This window comes from Acipenser ruthenus, chromosome 8 (assembly GCF_902713425.1).
Source record: "Acipenser ruthenus chromosome 8, fAciRut3.2 maternal haplotype, whole genome shotgun sequence".
In the NCBI taxonomy this organism is placed as follows: Eukaryota; Metazoa; Chordata; class Actinopteri; order Acipenseriformes; family Acipenseridae; genus Acipenser; species Acipenser ruthenus.
Window position 1 is genome coordinate 2,411,591 of NC_081196.1, and position 14,938 is coordinate 2,426,528.

At 41.7% G+C, this 14,938-nt stretch overlaps 1 protein-coding gene across 3 annotated transcripts in view; it reads right to left on the minus strand.

The window, feature by feature from the left end:
* The window catches only part of LOC117405676 (vascular endothelial growth factor receptor 1-like), a 59,402-nt gene that overhangs the window by 34,308 nt on the left and 10,156 nt on the right, over positions 1 to 14,938 (minus strand). For all 3 annotated transcript variants that reach the window (XM_059028012.1, XM_059028011.1, XM_059028010.1), the window contains exons 4-10: positions 12,913 to 13,037; positions 9,235 to 9,397; positions 8,823 to 8,959; positions 8,283 to 8,451; positions 7,463 to 7,580; positions 6,533 to 6,702; positions 4,532 to 4,688 (exon numbers count right to left, since the gene is read on the minus strand). In XM_059028012.1, coding sequence (XP_058883995.1) covers positions 4,532 to 4,688; positions 6,533 to 6,702; positions 7,463 to 7,580; positions 8,283 to 8,451; positions 8,823 to 8,959; positions 9,235 to 9,397; positions 12,913 to 13,037 — 1,039 coding nt within the window. The remainder of the gene's footprint in view (positions 1 to 4,531; positions 4,689 to 6,532; positions 6,703 to 7,462; positions 7,581 to 8,282; positions 8,452 to 8,822; positions 8,960 to 9,234; positions 9,398 to 12,912; positions 13,038 to 14,938) is intronic.

Below are 14,938 nucleotides of genomic sequence, written 5' to 3' on the forward strand. Positions count from 1 at the left end.
TTTGTGTTCCCTCAGCTTTAGACAAGCCACTAAGTTAAATGATGTATTTTGTGGTTAGGTCATTTCACTGGGGTTTTTCCTTTCCTAAACTGTGTTAATTAAGATTTAGCACAAGAGCTTTGTGGGACCCCACTAGTATATGTGCACGTGTATTAACTAAGTAACTACTATGTAAATACATAGTAATTAGAGACATGTAAAATGTTACCTCAAATGTTGTCACTTCCTGCTACCTAATCTTCTTGACTTAAAATGAGTTAATTAAGCTACTCAGAGTTATGACATGGATATAAATGGGTTTAGCATTCCTGTGAAATCCACACTGCCTATCTTCATGTTGTAATAGTGCTGTAAGGGCACACCACAGTGTTTTTACTGTGTGATTAAGAGAGGCTTTGTGTGAAGTGTTACCAGCAATCAAGAAATGCATGCCCTGCAGGTTCACTTCTGAAAGAGCACCAGAAAAAAAGAAACAACACGGTGAGAATCAGTGCAAAAGTTTGTTTTTTTAATAGTTCAATTTCAGAACGCCATCGTTAGAAACAGTAAGACATGATTAGACTACACAGTAACACAACTGTTCATCTTAAATACAAAACTAAATAATCAGAATCGGAATTGACAACAAACCAATTCCTACATAAACTTTAGTCAATAAGTATGACAATTCGTATTAAATACCGGACTCATATATTATCAATTAAGACATCTTTATAAAATTAATATATTAAAAAATGACTGGCTTTGACCCTTATACTTGCTACATCTTTTTTCTTTTTTTTGTTTAAGGAGGTCCAAGGGTTGGCAACATACTGTATACACACTCAATCATTCAAACAGGCAAAAACAATACATTAGAATTACACTACAATGCAAACAATATTTTAAAGAGTGCATTCCTCAAACTGTAGGCAAAGACCAAAGAGTGTTTCAGAGCGGTATTAAATGAGAAAAAGAATACGCTAATGCAGGTATCGCTGAGGATTTCTGTAAGCAGCTCAGAGACAGCTTAAAGCATGCCTTCATGAAGGCAACACTGACAATGACGTATAGCAAACAGCTTAAACAATACACAGTGAAATCAATACTCGGGGTGTAACGATTCATTGTGTATCGACGAATCGTGATCCTTTCTTTACATGACATATCGGATTGTAATAGAGATATGTATCGTTTGTGTTGTGATACAAGACTGAAAGCCCAGCATTGCTCACTGTAGTTCACCGAGCGGTTTTTGAATGAAGAATAAGTGTGTTTTATAGTTGATATGAATACTTATTCTCTCCATCTCATTCATTGTTTGTCTTTTAATAAAATAGCCCATCTTCAAATGATCATTTGATCTTATTATGCATTAGCCCATGAGGATAATTGCATGCATCGTGATTCATATCGTATCTTGGCCTGCTTCTCATGATACATAATGTATCGCTCCACCCCTAATCAATAGCTGTGCTAGCTACTGATACACAGCATCTTCTTATCTGAGATATAAAGCATTAAGTTAAACAACCTGGCAACGAGAAAACAAACTGCACAATGAATTAACAGCAAGCAATGAGTCATTTGGAAAAAACACACACTGGGCCAGATTTATCAAGGTCTGGACACCAAAGGCAGAAAATCAAACTGCTGATGTTATAGAAATCGTCACAATCTACTTAGGCATTGTTTTGAGTCCCTCAATTAAATGTCAGTTTGTTATATAGAGCAGATAGAAAAAATGGTGCAAAGTGCATTTTGGAGTTACGATAAATTGTGTCCGATGTTCTTTAACTGTAATACGTTTTATTAGTGTTTACATCCACTAGAAATGAAGTTATTGTTTTCACAATTATCCACACTTGGTAAAAGTACAACTGGTCGATCATATTAAACAAGTTAATTGGAAATCAAAGCACCAACATTCAAAATGAGGGTCTGTAAAGCATCTTAAAAAATAAATGTAATTTGACAAAATGAACAAGGAGTACCAAGAAACAAGCAGAATAAAACTACACAAAATACATATTCAAATAACTGCTGTATTGTAACTGTGGGTGAGATTCCCAAAGCTGTTTACTCCAAATCTTCATTAGTGCAATATTTTCAGAAAGGAAATACACACCCAATAAAAAATAAACCAATCCAAATTTAGTTTTAGGGGCTTCTAGCTCGTTATTCTTTACTAGTTTTACAATTGCTTTTTTCCTTCAGAAACACTGCTAGAGTATGTAGCTTGGAGAATAAAGCCTGGTGTGTCTCATCTATTCACCTAAACATGCAGGTCAACATCACTTTAATTCATAAAAGGATGGAGAAAAAAAACACTGGCTTAAAGATAAGATGGAAATGACATGTCCAAGTCTGAGCATCCTCCTTCTGATTTCAGCGCTGAGGAGCGAGGGATCTAATTTGTCTTCATCCTCGCTGACACCGTGGAATTTGTATAACGATTAGAAAATCAGGCTCGCCTCAGGACTGCTTCCCCCTCTTGAGAAATCCGGGCTGACTGTTAACCCGCTGTGGCTGGTACAGCACTCAGAATACTCGCTTCTGCAGGGTCATCCGAAAGGCCATGGCTGTCACACAAAGTTCAGCCTTGAAATAATATGAATAATAATACGCTGTGCCTGTGAGCGAGCATCGTTGATTCTGAGGAGGGGGTAGAGCTGGGGTCTCAAGAATAGATCAAGCACTCAAGGAAGTAGATTGTGCCACGTTTGAAGACCAGCAGACAATCGTAGCGCTGGGAACTTTCTTATGTGGGGGAGGAAGTCAAACAACAAGAGGAAAGCGGCATATGCTCTGATTTCGCACAGGAAGCTCCCAGCACCTCCTGCCTGAGTGAGATAAGAAAACTCCCATGGCCTGCTCGCTACAAGGCCATCATCATCAGCCATTGCTTTTGACTGTCCTCAATCTATCCAGCAGCTCTCTCCCCTGCTCCTCAGCACACTGTCAGGCTACAGCAGCTTGAGCGCTACAAACAACGGCGCTAAAAGAAGCCTTAAGGTTGCATGCGCAATTGAGAAACGCTGGCTAGTGTTAACTGTGCTGCTAGGACTGCTGGGTCCCCTGTTGGACAGCAATGTGAATGAGATTACATGGCTTTAGTGTTCAAGTGCTTGATGGTCCATTCGTTGTCTTTCGTTTGGGTTACTGTAGCTGTTTGTTTAAGTCAGGGGGACAGCAACATAACAGGTGCTATGGTTGTACTTAGGCAATGGGTTTCCGCTGTCATAGCGGAATTCATTCAAGAAGGTTATTTATTGATGGCTCTCCCAGTAATGAGTCTAGGGGTGTGGAGCCGCACCAGTGTTCTGTCACATCTTTTTGTCTTTATATCATTGTACTGTACGTGTGTGTGTGTGTGTGTGTCTGGCTGCATGAGCGTGTGCAGCCATTAAAGTAACTAGTATACAGACCGTATTTCAATGACTTGCTTTCCGGCTTCATTAAAAGTTTCTAAAAGCCTGCTGCGCTGTGTCAGCTATGAGTCAGAGTTTTGCATTTTTCAAATGAACACAGTGGGTTATTTCCCATGAGAAAATAAACATTCGGCACGTGATTTACTGTAACAGCACCATGAGTATGCAATTGTTTCCCCCTAAATTTAGGGGCTGGAAGCTCTTTACTCTGATTCATCAGTCGCACGTTTTCCTTTTTGAAGAAAGTTACTACAATGAACAACTAGAATATTTAATTTAGGGTCTTGTAAACTGTTTCTTAATTTCCTTTCAGAAATAATAATAATAATGATTTGGAGTACATATATTTTGATTTTGGGTAACACTCATCCAGAAACCCTTGTTTCAAGTTTATGAGAGGACTCAGAGCCCTACAGTGCTTAGATATGTCTAAAATGTAATGCTACTGTAGTATTTCCCCCATCTACACAACAGAGGCCAGTGTTTTGAGCTGTGTGCAATGGAATGCTTTTTCGTATGAGTCTGTGAGGTTGAAAGCTGTTACCACAATGAATAACTCCACAGTGTCATAGCTAAAAGCACGTTCTACAAAATCTGGAACAAGAATGGACTTCTAGCGATCCATAAGAAATGCTGATAAATTCTCCAGCCACTGCAACACACACATACACCCATACACACACATACACACACACGTACCCACACGTACACACACGTACACATGCGTCCGAAAGTAATAGAAATGCTATTCGCTGAAACATGTAAGAAATCCAGCTCTCATATTTGTCTTCAGATTGCGGAGAGAAAAAAAAAACACTAGCATTGTAAGAGTCCAGCTCCCAGTTTAGTTTCGTTTTTTCTGCATTCTTCTTCTACACCCGGATTCTTGTTGTAGAAACACAGAGATATTCAGATTTGCCAATTTAGGAACTTCTTTGCTGGGGCGTATTCGCAACTGCACTGGCAAAAGCGCCGTGGACAGCAGCAAAAGAACAGACGCCAAAAATATTACACTTGAACTGGATTCTTCTGAACAGCAAAGTCACGGCATCATCAAAGCCGTCATGTGGTCAAACCCCAGGCAACAATAGGAACATGAGCAGCAAAGTTAGAGCACTTACAGTCCCTTCGTGTTATTCCGAGCGCACGGGTGCCACAGCCACTGGATTCTGGGCAGTGGAAAGCCATGGGAAGTGCAGATCAGTGCTTGCTTGCTGCCCACAGGGTAGGTGCCAGGGTCTTGATAGGACACGGCCTTTTCACCAATCTGGGGCTTCACTGCAATGTGAAGCACACATACCATACAATATAAAAAACCAGCACTGCTGACATAGTAATTAAGTGGGTTCATATGGATTCTAGAGCAGCGAGGTCCTGCTTCTACCTAGCTGTGGAGGAGTGGGTTGGGAGTCATTGGCTGAGCTTACATTTGAATCCAGGATATCCTGTCTCTTATATCTCGTTTCCGCCAATTGACCGCCAATCCGAGCTAATCTGGGTTCTCCCGCATTACTACTGAACCCCCATTGCTAGCCTACCCGAGTTGAGTGATACGACTTAGTTTCCATGCATTGCGAGTTTTCGACAGATGTTGGCGGTTCTTTCCCAGCAAGCCTTGCGGCTAACATTAATTTGTTTACAAAACTGAAAGGATAGATGCCATTGCTTTGCTTCCGAGATTTCTTCTTTTTTTTCTTTTTAAATTTGGAATCTCCAATTATTTTACCCTCGATTTTCTCCAAATTTGGAATACCCAATTATTCAACCCGGCTCACCTCTGCAACCCCCGCATCCTCCAAAACGTGTGCCGTCAGCCATTTGCTTTTTTCCGCACTGCAAGCCCGCCATGAAGCCATTACAGAACTGCAGCATCGGAGGCCCACGCAGTTCTGAATTGAACTCAGGCAGGCCTGCAGGCGCCCAGCCAGCCACAGAGGTCGCTGACGTACGGTGAGCCAAGGATTCCCCAGATGACCTAAGCCCTCCCCGCCCGGGCAGTGCTTGGCCAATTGAGCGTCACCCCCTGGGAACTCCACGGTCAGTAGTGGAATAGCCTGGATTCGATTCGGCAATCTCCAAGCTATAGGGTGCATACTGCACTCCGGGCGGAGTGCCTCTACTGGCTGTGCCACTCCGGAGCCCCCTGCTTCTGACATTTCTAACAATACTTTTTGTTATAAAAAACCCCACGAGAATATTGAAGCATGGAGAAACATGCTCACCCTGGATTTAGATTAAATGTTTACGGCCACTCATCACTTGATAGATCAGTGTTGTGACGTACTTCCACCCATCCCACCTTGGGAAAGGGTCCAAAAGAAAATCAGGGCAGCTGGGATTGGCAGCCAGTGCACGTCAGCTAAGTGAACATGGAAACGCAGTATCAGGGGCAGCAGGGTTTCAACCCGTGTTGAGTGGGGCACGGAAACAAGGTATTAATCATTTGCATCCGAGACAAACTGCCTCCTACTACAACAAACTCTGGTGGCAGGTCATTTAAAGGCACCTTCCTCTTTCTAGCAGTCACTGAAGTGATGACTCTGCATTACATCCACAAAGCGAACCAGTAGGAGCGCAGTGGAGCCTGGTACAACACATTCTGCATGCAACAGTCCAAAGAGCAGTCACTACAATTATGCCCCATTTCCACCTGCACCATTAATCCAATCACACTCCAATATCCAAGTGGGACTGCAGCCAGCTTCATCTGCAGTCTGCAATCCACAATCCAAGAAACCTGTTTGTGTCTCTTTTTTTGTGTGTGGTTGCTATTAACAAATTAATTTGCCAGCCTCCAATTCTTCCCTGACAGTATGATAGATTCACAGTCTACATATTATTTGTTCTGCAGCTCCTGCGTCCTTTCACATCAGACTCTCATTGAGTAGCTTCCATGAGTTGAAGAGATCAAGTTCTTTCAGCCTGCGAACCTAACTTGGGCTGACTTGAGTCCCAATGGAAATCGATTCGATCCCAATCCGATGGAAACGCACAAGTCTGATTTGAAACCGCTTTCAAGTCAGTACCAGTGGAAGGTGGGAATGTGGCATTCATTTTGAATGACGAACATCACAATACAGTTCATCACTGTAAGGCTTAGGCTGGGCAGAGGCTCTACTTACCATTAACAACCAGGGAGACAGTCAGGTTCCTGTACAGATTGTGCTGCTGGATCCCCAGCTTTAGGGTGTAACTCCCAGCGTCTTCTTCAGACACGTCTCTGATGATTAAGGTGTATCCGTCAATCTTGTAGCGAGCGCACTTCTCAGCAGCAATCATTCCATCTTTAAGCCTGTAGGAAACAACAGCCGCTTTAAAACTCTTCCTACAGCGTGGTGCTCAGAGATGTAGAGAAATGTTTCAGCTAGAACATCTTTCAATATTTTATACATCATAGCATAAAATATATCTATACTAGTAGAGTTGTATCTGTAACACTGTAGTTGATCTGTATAAATGGTTTTTTTTTTGGTACCACAGCACTATGTATCTGTAAATGTAATTTACTCCTATTACAACTTCACATGGATGGTAATAAATATTGAATAAAATCTGTGGCTTTAAGTTATCTTGATAGGCTGGTTCTACATACAGATACTATAACACAGATAATACATGAGCATGGTTCATTAACGACAGTGACTCCCATGTGGTTTGTACAGTACATGGTTAATGACAGTGACTCCCATGTGGTCTGTACAGTACATGGTTAATGACAGTGACTCCCATGTGGTCTGTACAGTACATGGTTAATGACAGTGACTCCCATGTGGTTTGTACAGTACATGATTGAGCATGGTTCATTAATGACAGTGACTCCCATGTGGTTAGTACAGTACATGGTTAATGACAGTGACTCCCATGTGGTTTGTACAGTACATGGTTAATGACAGTGACTCCCATGTGGTTAGTACAGTACATGGTTAATGACAGTGTCTCCCATGTGGTTTGTACAGTACATGGTTAATGACAGTGACTCCCATGTGGTGTGTACAGCACATGGTTAATGACAGTGACTCCCATGTGGTGTGTACAGTAAACGAGTCTCATACCACACAACCTCCGGGGAGGGGAATGCTTTCACTTTCATGGAGAGCCTGAAGGAGTCCTGACCAGCAGCCACCTCCACTGTAGGCCTGTGTCTGTATTTCACACTGATGAAGGGTTTGTCTGAGTAAGGAAACAAAACATGTTGGATACGTTACAATATGGGAAACACTTTACAATATGAGAAACACATTCATTACAATATGAGAAACACTTTCATTACAATATGAGAAACACATTCATTACAATATGAGAAACACTTTCATTACAATATGAGAAACACTTTCATTACAATATGAGAAACACTTTCATTACAATATGAGAAACACTTTCATAATAATATGGGAATCACTTTCATTTAGAGGCCGTTGTTATGTCTGTTCTTATAATACATTCTCGCAAAAAAAAATCAAAAAAGTTACATTGTTATTTTTTCTAACCATAATCTATAATAGTTCTTAGCATACTTAATAACATGTTTATAGATGTTATGCAACCCCATGTAATAGATATGTATACAGTGTGCACCACAGCGTGTCAGATTCCCTGCACATTTATCACACAGCTTTCCACTAAACTCGTCAGTAAATAAAGACACATACTGTACATTGGTCTGCGGGTAACCCATAAAGCACAGCGAGATTTCACTGAAGGCTTGCTCATGATTCTGAAAGAACACTGAGAAGATTTTATCCTGGCGTCTTTCTAATCTAATTAATTCCTTCCTACATGTTTTTTTCTAAGTTTAACTAATTTTCATGGGTAAAAAATGGAAAGATAAAAACAGGTCTGTTTCAAGACAAGCATATCAGTTTATTCCCGCACCATAAATAACGAGGGTGGTGTTTGTGTCTCTGGTGGAAGGGCCGCTCTGCACATTGCAGGAGTACACGCCCCTGTCAGTGTCCTTCAGCTGCTTGATGACCAGGACACTGTGGAAGATGTTGGAGCTGCTCTGATCAATTCTATTGGTGATGAGAGCAGAACTGTTTCCCTTTAAAGAAAACAAGGAGGGACTGTTACAAGAGTGAAGGTTAATGGTAATGTGATCAATACATTTCTAAATACTACTCGGGGAAGACTGGCGTGGAGCGCTATCAATTTATGCATAAATGCATGAATTTGCAGGCTGCTTTGTGACATGGACATTTTAAGAGCTAAACAAAGCAATTTAAATGCTGAATCTGTAAAAAATGTCCTGTATGTCTGAAGGTTGCTTCGTGAGGTGGAAAGTAAATTATAATCCGGCTATGTGCATAGAACATATGGATTTTCAAATTGATCTACTCCAAATCAGAAACCGATAGCAGTTAGTTAAAATAGAGGGATTGGGGTTCTAATTAAACAAGCCAGTGTAATGCTCACCTTGCCTGGATAGTCCCAGGTGATCTGGACCCTGGCATTCCACTCCGCAGTAACAGTGCAGTTAATTGCTAGCGTCTCTCCCCTCAGCATCTTGAGTGGGTTAGTGGCGTTGAGGTACACGTCAAAGATTGTATTTGCTAAGTTAAAGAAGCATGAAGAACCATGAGAGCCCCCGCCACACATTTACAATTTAACAATCACAACACATTTAACAATCCCGGTCCTGGAGGGCAATTCCACTCCAGGTTTAACAGGTAAAATGACATCATGATCTACTTCAGGGTCTGGATGCAGGTTTAGTTGGTTCTATTAAACAATTTAGAACAGGGTTGGAATAAAGACCAGGAGTGGAAGGGACAGCTTTAGCCACCCCTGCTTTACATTTATTACTTTCTCGTGCAAATGGACCAACCTTGTCTGTGTGTTAAATATTTGGTGCTGTAGAGAACCCCGTTGGAGGTGGCCTCGCATGACAGAAGTCCTATAAACTGGTACGTGGGATCAGGGATGATGAATCCGTGTTTGCTGTTCCAGATAAGGTTTTTGCCATCGGGGATCAATCTTTCTTCTGGGAACTGAAGCAACAACGAATGAAAAGGTTTGTCAGATCCTCAGTTCTGTAAAACAACACTGGATCATATTATTGTAATTTCTGTGTGTCCCCCACCCTCTGAGTAAAGAATAAGGGGTTCAACGTAACAGAAAGCTGACAATGAACAAAGGAAGCACCGTGAGCATTCAATGAGCACTGTAGTTATTCCATGAAGGAGGACAGCCAGCCTCATGAGTGAAATAACCACAGCACTCCACAGACATCCATGGGGTGTTCTGTTTATGCAACAAGTACATTGGATTGAAAAGAAAGTATGTTTAAACCCGAACAGCTGAATCTGGAGAATTACCCTCCTTATATTAAACTCTGCATCTGCTTAGCAATGTGACAAAATTTAAACAGTGCCATTTGACCCGTTATTCTGTCGTTGGATTTGAATGAATGCAAGATACAGTACATTCAAGATATACAAGATATCTCAACACTTATAAACGAATGCATTCTGTGTCTGATTAAAAGTCTATTAATATGAATGAATTACCATCGCCAGCACTTATAAAAGTTATACTCTGCATTTCCCAGAGTTTACCCTGGTTTGCCATGCTCATTATTATACTTTACCATACCTCGCTGGTCTTTGCAATGCTTATCTATGTCTTGCCATGCTTTCACCATACTTTATTACACTTTGATAGGATTTTATTATGGTAAACTTTTAGAAGGGATCAAACCTAAGAATAAACGGTTAAGACACTGAAGAAAACAGCTTGTTATGAATTTATGAATGTTATGAATGTGTTTGAACTGTAACGGGTGGTTTAAGCATTATATGTAACTATGAATCACATAGTCTGTCGCGTGTCCAAAGCTCTCTGAGGATCAAAGAGGCAGTCCTGTGGAACAATGCTTTAAGCAGATCTACGGGAAGGGGGTGTGTACGGGAAAATGTACCCAATAATCATAACAGCGGATCAGCTAATGTAACACCAGTATTATGACATAAGATCTGTTGATTGTACTCTGAACTTGGCATGGTTGAAGATACACAAAACACAGAGATGCGAGGAAACAGGTGGGTCCATTGTATTCTCAATAGGAAACAATGATTCAAGTAAGGTACAGCATGCATCATTGAATGACCAGGTATACAGGAGCACTAAGTTTAGCGATAGGTACAGTCTAATGAGTACATTTCAACCTCATTGTGTGAATCCCACATATAAACATATCTTCGCTCCTAGTAGATAGCACTAGCTATCACATGACCAAGCCAGCTTCCTCTTCTACACCCAGGAGCTCGAGAGCAGATGTTAGCGAGCGACCTGCCTCTGGAGGACAAAGGCCAGCCCTGCAAGTGTCCGTTCTGAGCTCACAGGGCGCCTGGCCAGCAGGGTTCGCTGTAGCATGAGGAGGAGAAACAGTCCGTCGGTTTTGCCTCTGTAACCCACGGGAGCGCCAGAGCCAATAAGATGATTCCTTCGGATTCCCCAGTGAAGATTGGTGACTCTGCACAGCCAGGACGCAAACCTGTGCTGTATGACTCACCCTGCACACCACCTGGCTGTGCTTTTACCAGGTGAGCCACTCGGTGACCCCTCACAAATAAATGTAACCGACGGCTCATTACAAATAAAAAGGAATCTGGTTGTAAATCATGACAAGCATAATTTTCTTTTCAAAGGCAAAAATCACAGATTACAAAATTTACTAAATTTACTAAATTTATATATATATATTTCTGAGAACTTTATTGATGAGTTTTTCCTTTCTGAAAAAGATTCAGAAGATTTGGGGTAAAGAACTTTGAGAATCTAGCCAAATGCTGAATGTTGCATCTCAGATGAGATACATTGAGATATATTCATGTTTGTCAGCCTATATTTTGTTGCAAAGCCAAGCTAAAAACAATCCACTGGTATAGTTCCAGTAAGGCCTTAGACTTGTGGAAAATCTGTCATCTGCTGTTGAATACACATCAACAAAGACCCAAAAGCTCCCTGTTCAAAAGAGCGATATCAGAGCCAGCAGCTCACATGCAAGCCAGGGCCTTTGAAAACACCCCCACCACCTCTCATTAAACAAACTTCCTCTGTAGCCTCTGAGTCTAATTAAGGAAGGAAAACGGGAGCAATCATGCAAACCTCGGAAAGAAAGCGCACCGAGGCGTATTCCCAGCTTTACCCCGGTGGCAACAGAGCTTCCTACCAGCTTCATCTATATTACTTTCCTCCTCTGTTCAACGAAGACAATGAAAAAGCAATCAGGGATGCTGAATGAGCTGCCCTGACTGCAGTGAGATATTAAACGCAGCACACACTGGACGGGAAACGGCGATTTGGGCTAGTGGAACCAGGAGATCCTGAACTAATCTGAGTCACAGCCTAGTTAGAAATCTTATTCTACTGTATATGTAATAACTGCATTTTAATCACACATTGCTCTTTTATAATCTGTAATTAACTGAGCAGCAGCACCCATTTGGTAGCTCGGTAGATGGTTGGATTACAATTAGGACTTAGGCTAATCAATGTGTGTGAGAAAGCAAATGCAAGGACTGTCTGGGGTGTTGCCTGCTTTTTTTGTATGTGTATTTTCTTCTGCTGGTCCTCTAAGCCTAACCTTACCTCTAACCCTAGCCCTAACCCTAAGCCTAACCTTACTGTCATCCTGTGCACAGATCTTACAGAACAATTGTAAAGCAAAAAAAATAAAAAATGCAACACTTTTCTATTCAATAGTAGTTCCTGAGCACAATCTTCTTTTTTTATGGTGTATAATAATTTATAATTAGGGCATCTCTTATTGTATCAGATATTAAGAAAGATAATTTCGCACATTGTGAGCAGACAGCTTCACTTCACGGGCTTCTCACCCAACAAGATGACATCACTAATACAATAAGAGACACCCTACACACAACGCATTCTCTTATATAGCAGTGGTTTTATCCAGCAGTACATATTGTTTCTCCTGTGGAACATTAAGGTGTCGAGGACAGTCTGGCATTCTTCCATTTGTGAAGGCGTCTGCTAAATAAATGATCAGGCGAAGATTTCCTGACCTTTCCAGGAGGCAGTCCAGAAGGTACTTGAGACTGAGGAAAAGTAAAGCCATTACCAGAGTCTCGAGGTCGCTGCAGCGCTCCAGGGGAGAGACAGCTCTGATAAGACTTCATGAACAGTCACAAGTGTTATTATTATTATTTCTCCCTTGGAGGTACAGGAAGACAGTAGCGCCATGGCGTGCTGTTAGAGGAAGGTCCTTCTTCACTTAGATCGGAACTGAAACAACAGCCAAACTACTTAGGGAATGATGACTGAATCCTGCTCAATGGTATCCCAGACCACCAAAGTGACCCGCGATTCACGGGTCAGAACCGCAAGCTGACAATAAAACACTCACTGTACAATCCGCAAAATAAAACGTGTCTGAAACATTTGATTTCCAGGAGCTGAAACTGCATTCCTAGATGCAGGTAAAGTTGATGACTGGTTTTAGTTCTCCAGCTCCAGGACATGCTGTTGATAAGGGACCTACCTTCTTTAGCGTGACGGGGATGTCAGGCGCAGTCACTCTGCAAGGGATGATAAGCTTGCTTCCTTCTGTCAGGTAGACAACCTCCGGGATGTTACTGTGCAGCTCCAAGAAGGGCTTCAGCGCATCTGAAACAAGAGAAAGCCACACCGTCGCTCAGAATATCACACTACGGGAATGTGTACCGGTTCACACCGTCGCTCAGAATATCACACTACGGGAATGTGTACCGGTTCACACCGTCGCTCAGAATATCACACTACGGGAATGTGTACCGGTTCACACCGTCGCTCAGAATATCACACTACGGGAATGTGTACCGGTTCACACCGTCGCTCAGAATATCACACTACGAGAATGTGTACCGGTTCACATCGTCGCTCAGAATATCACACTACAGGAATGTGTACCGGTTCACATCGTCGCTCAGAATATCACACTACGGAAATGTGTACTGGTTCACACCGACGCTCAGAATATCACACTACAGGAATGTGTACCGGTTCACACCGTCACTCAGAATATCACACTACGGGAATGTGTACCGGTTCACACCATCGCTCAGGAATGTGTACACCTGAGCTCCAATTTCACTAATTAAGTCTTTTTCTCACTAAGCTGCCTGGTATTTTGTCACAGACTTTCAAGGGGTGAAAGTCAACCAATGTGTCATCACAACTGTACTTGCCGTTCCCTATATATATAGACAGACGGACAGACAAACAGACTCCATATACCCCGAGACTGTGCTACATTATTATGGTCCTTAGCAAGTTTCAGCACATTTGGACAAGTAGTCTTGATATACATTTCTCCCATATCCTATTGCTTCTAGTCTTAACATTTCTATCAGATGATTCCACCGTTCTGCAGCAGAGGGAGGTTTTGATTCTTTCCAGTGCGCACAATTATTTACTTTGCCAATATGCTTGCTGAAAGTATTACCCTTTCTTTGTAGGTCACAGATTTTCTATTTCATTTTTAGAAATTTTAAAACAGTTTGTGTGAAGTTCAAGAAGTTGCCCTGATATGAAAACTTAACATGGTACAGTTATACACACTGTGACTGAAGGGAATATATTAATTAACTGTACAGTTGACTGAGCCAACAAGCTCCACAGGACATGAGTTCAACTGTATTAAAAAACTTTTCTTTTCTTTTTTTAAGATATGTCACAGTGCCATTTAAGGTGGTGGGTGTTGTCCAGCCATTGTTTTGTTTTTTAATCAAAAAAAAAAAAAAAAACTGACCTGCACATTTAACAAAAGTACCCCAAGGACTATTTAATCCTGCATTTCCTTTACGCTTTGATTCTGAGGAAAGACTAAAAATGAACTTGTGTGTTATGGTAACGCAAACAGTTTCAGCTAAGACTGAAGGTGCGGCAAAGATCACGGGGGTCTTAATAACCATCGGCAGCGAAACAACGTACTGTGCTACTCCCCCGCGGCTCGTTCATTCTTATCACGAAACCAAAGGCGTCTTCCAAGCCCAGCAATGTGGTGCGCTGCGGTTTCCTGAATCATTGGAAGTGGTGAGGGAGAGTGGCAGACAGAGTGTCCCCAGCTAGCCGTGCCAATGGAACACCTAGGGGACTAGATCCACTCAAACCTCTCTTCTCTGCAGGTTATTATCCCAGCCACAGGAAGCTGACCGCTTGGCAGACACATTTTTATGAGCTTCCAACCCTGGGAAAAGAAACACAGCCCTACTGTGTATTGTTGTGGGTGGTTTTTTTTTTGTTTGTTTTTTTCTAGTCAGCATCCAAGATAGTTATTTTTGTCCCGGAGTATATCCAAAATAACTTTGCACGATGCTTCAAAGTTAACTGTGTGTGTGTGTGTGTGAAAATGACAAATAAAGATTTCATAAGCGTTGTACATATTGCAGGAAGCAAATAGAAGGCAAGGGATTGGTGTCTTCAGGGTTCCATGGAATTGAAACATGTAGAATTTGGAATGAGCAGGACCTTGTGTTCTATTACGATTAGAAGGCATTATACTACTTATAGATCTCCTCTAGGCTTTA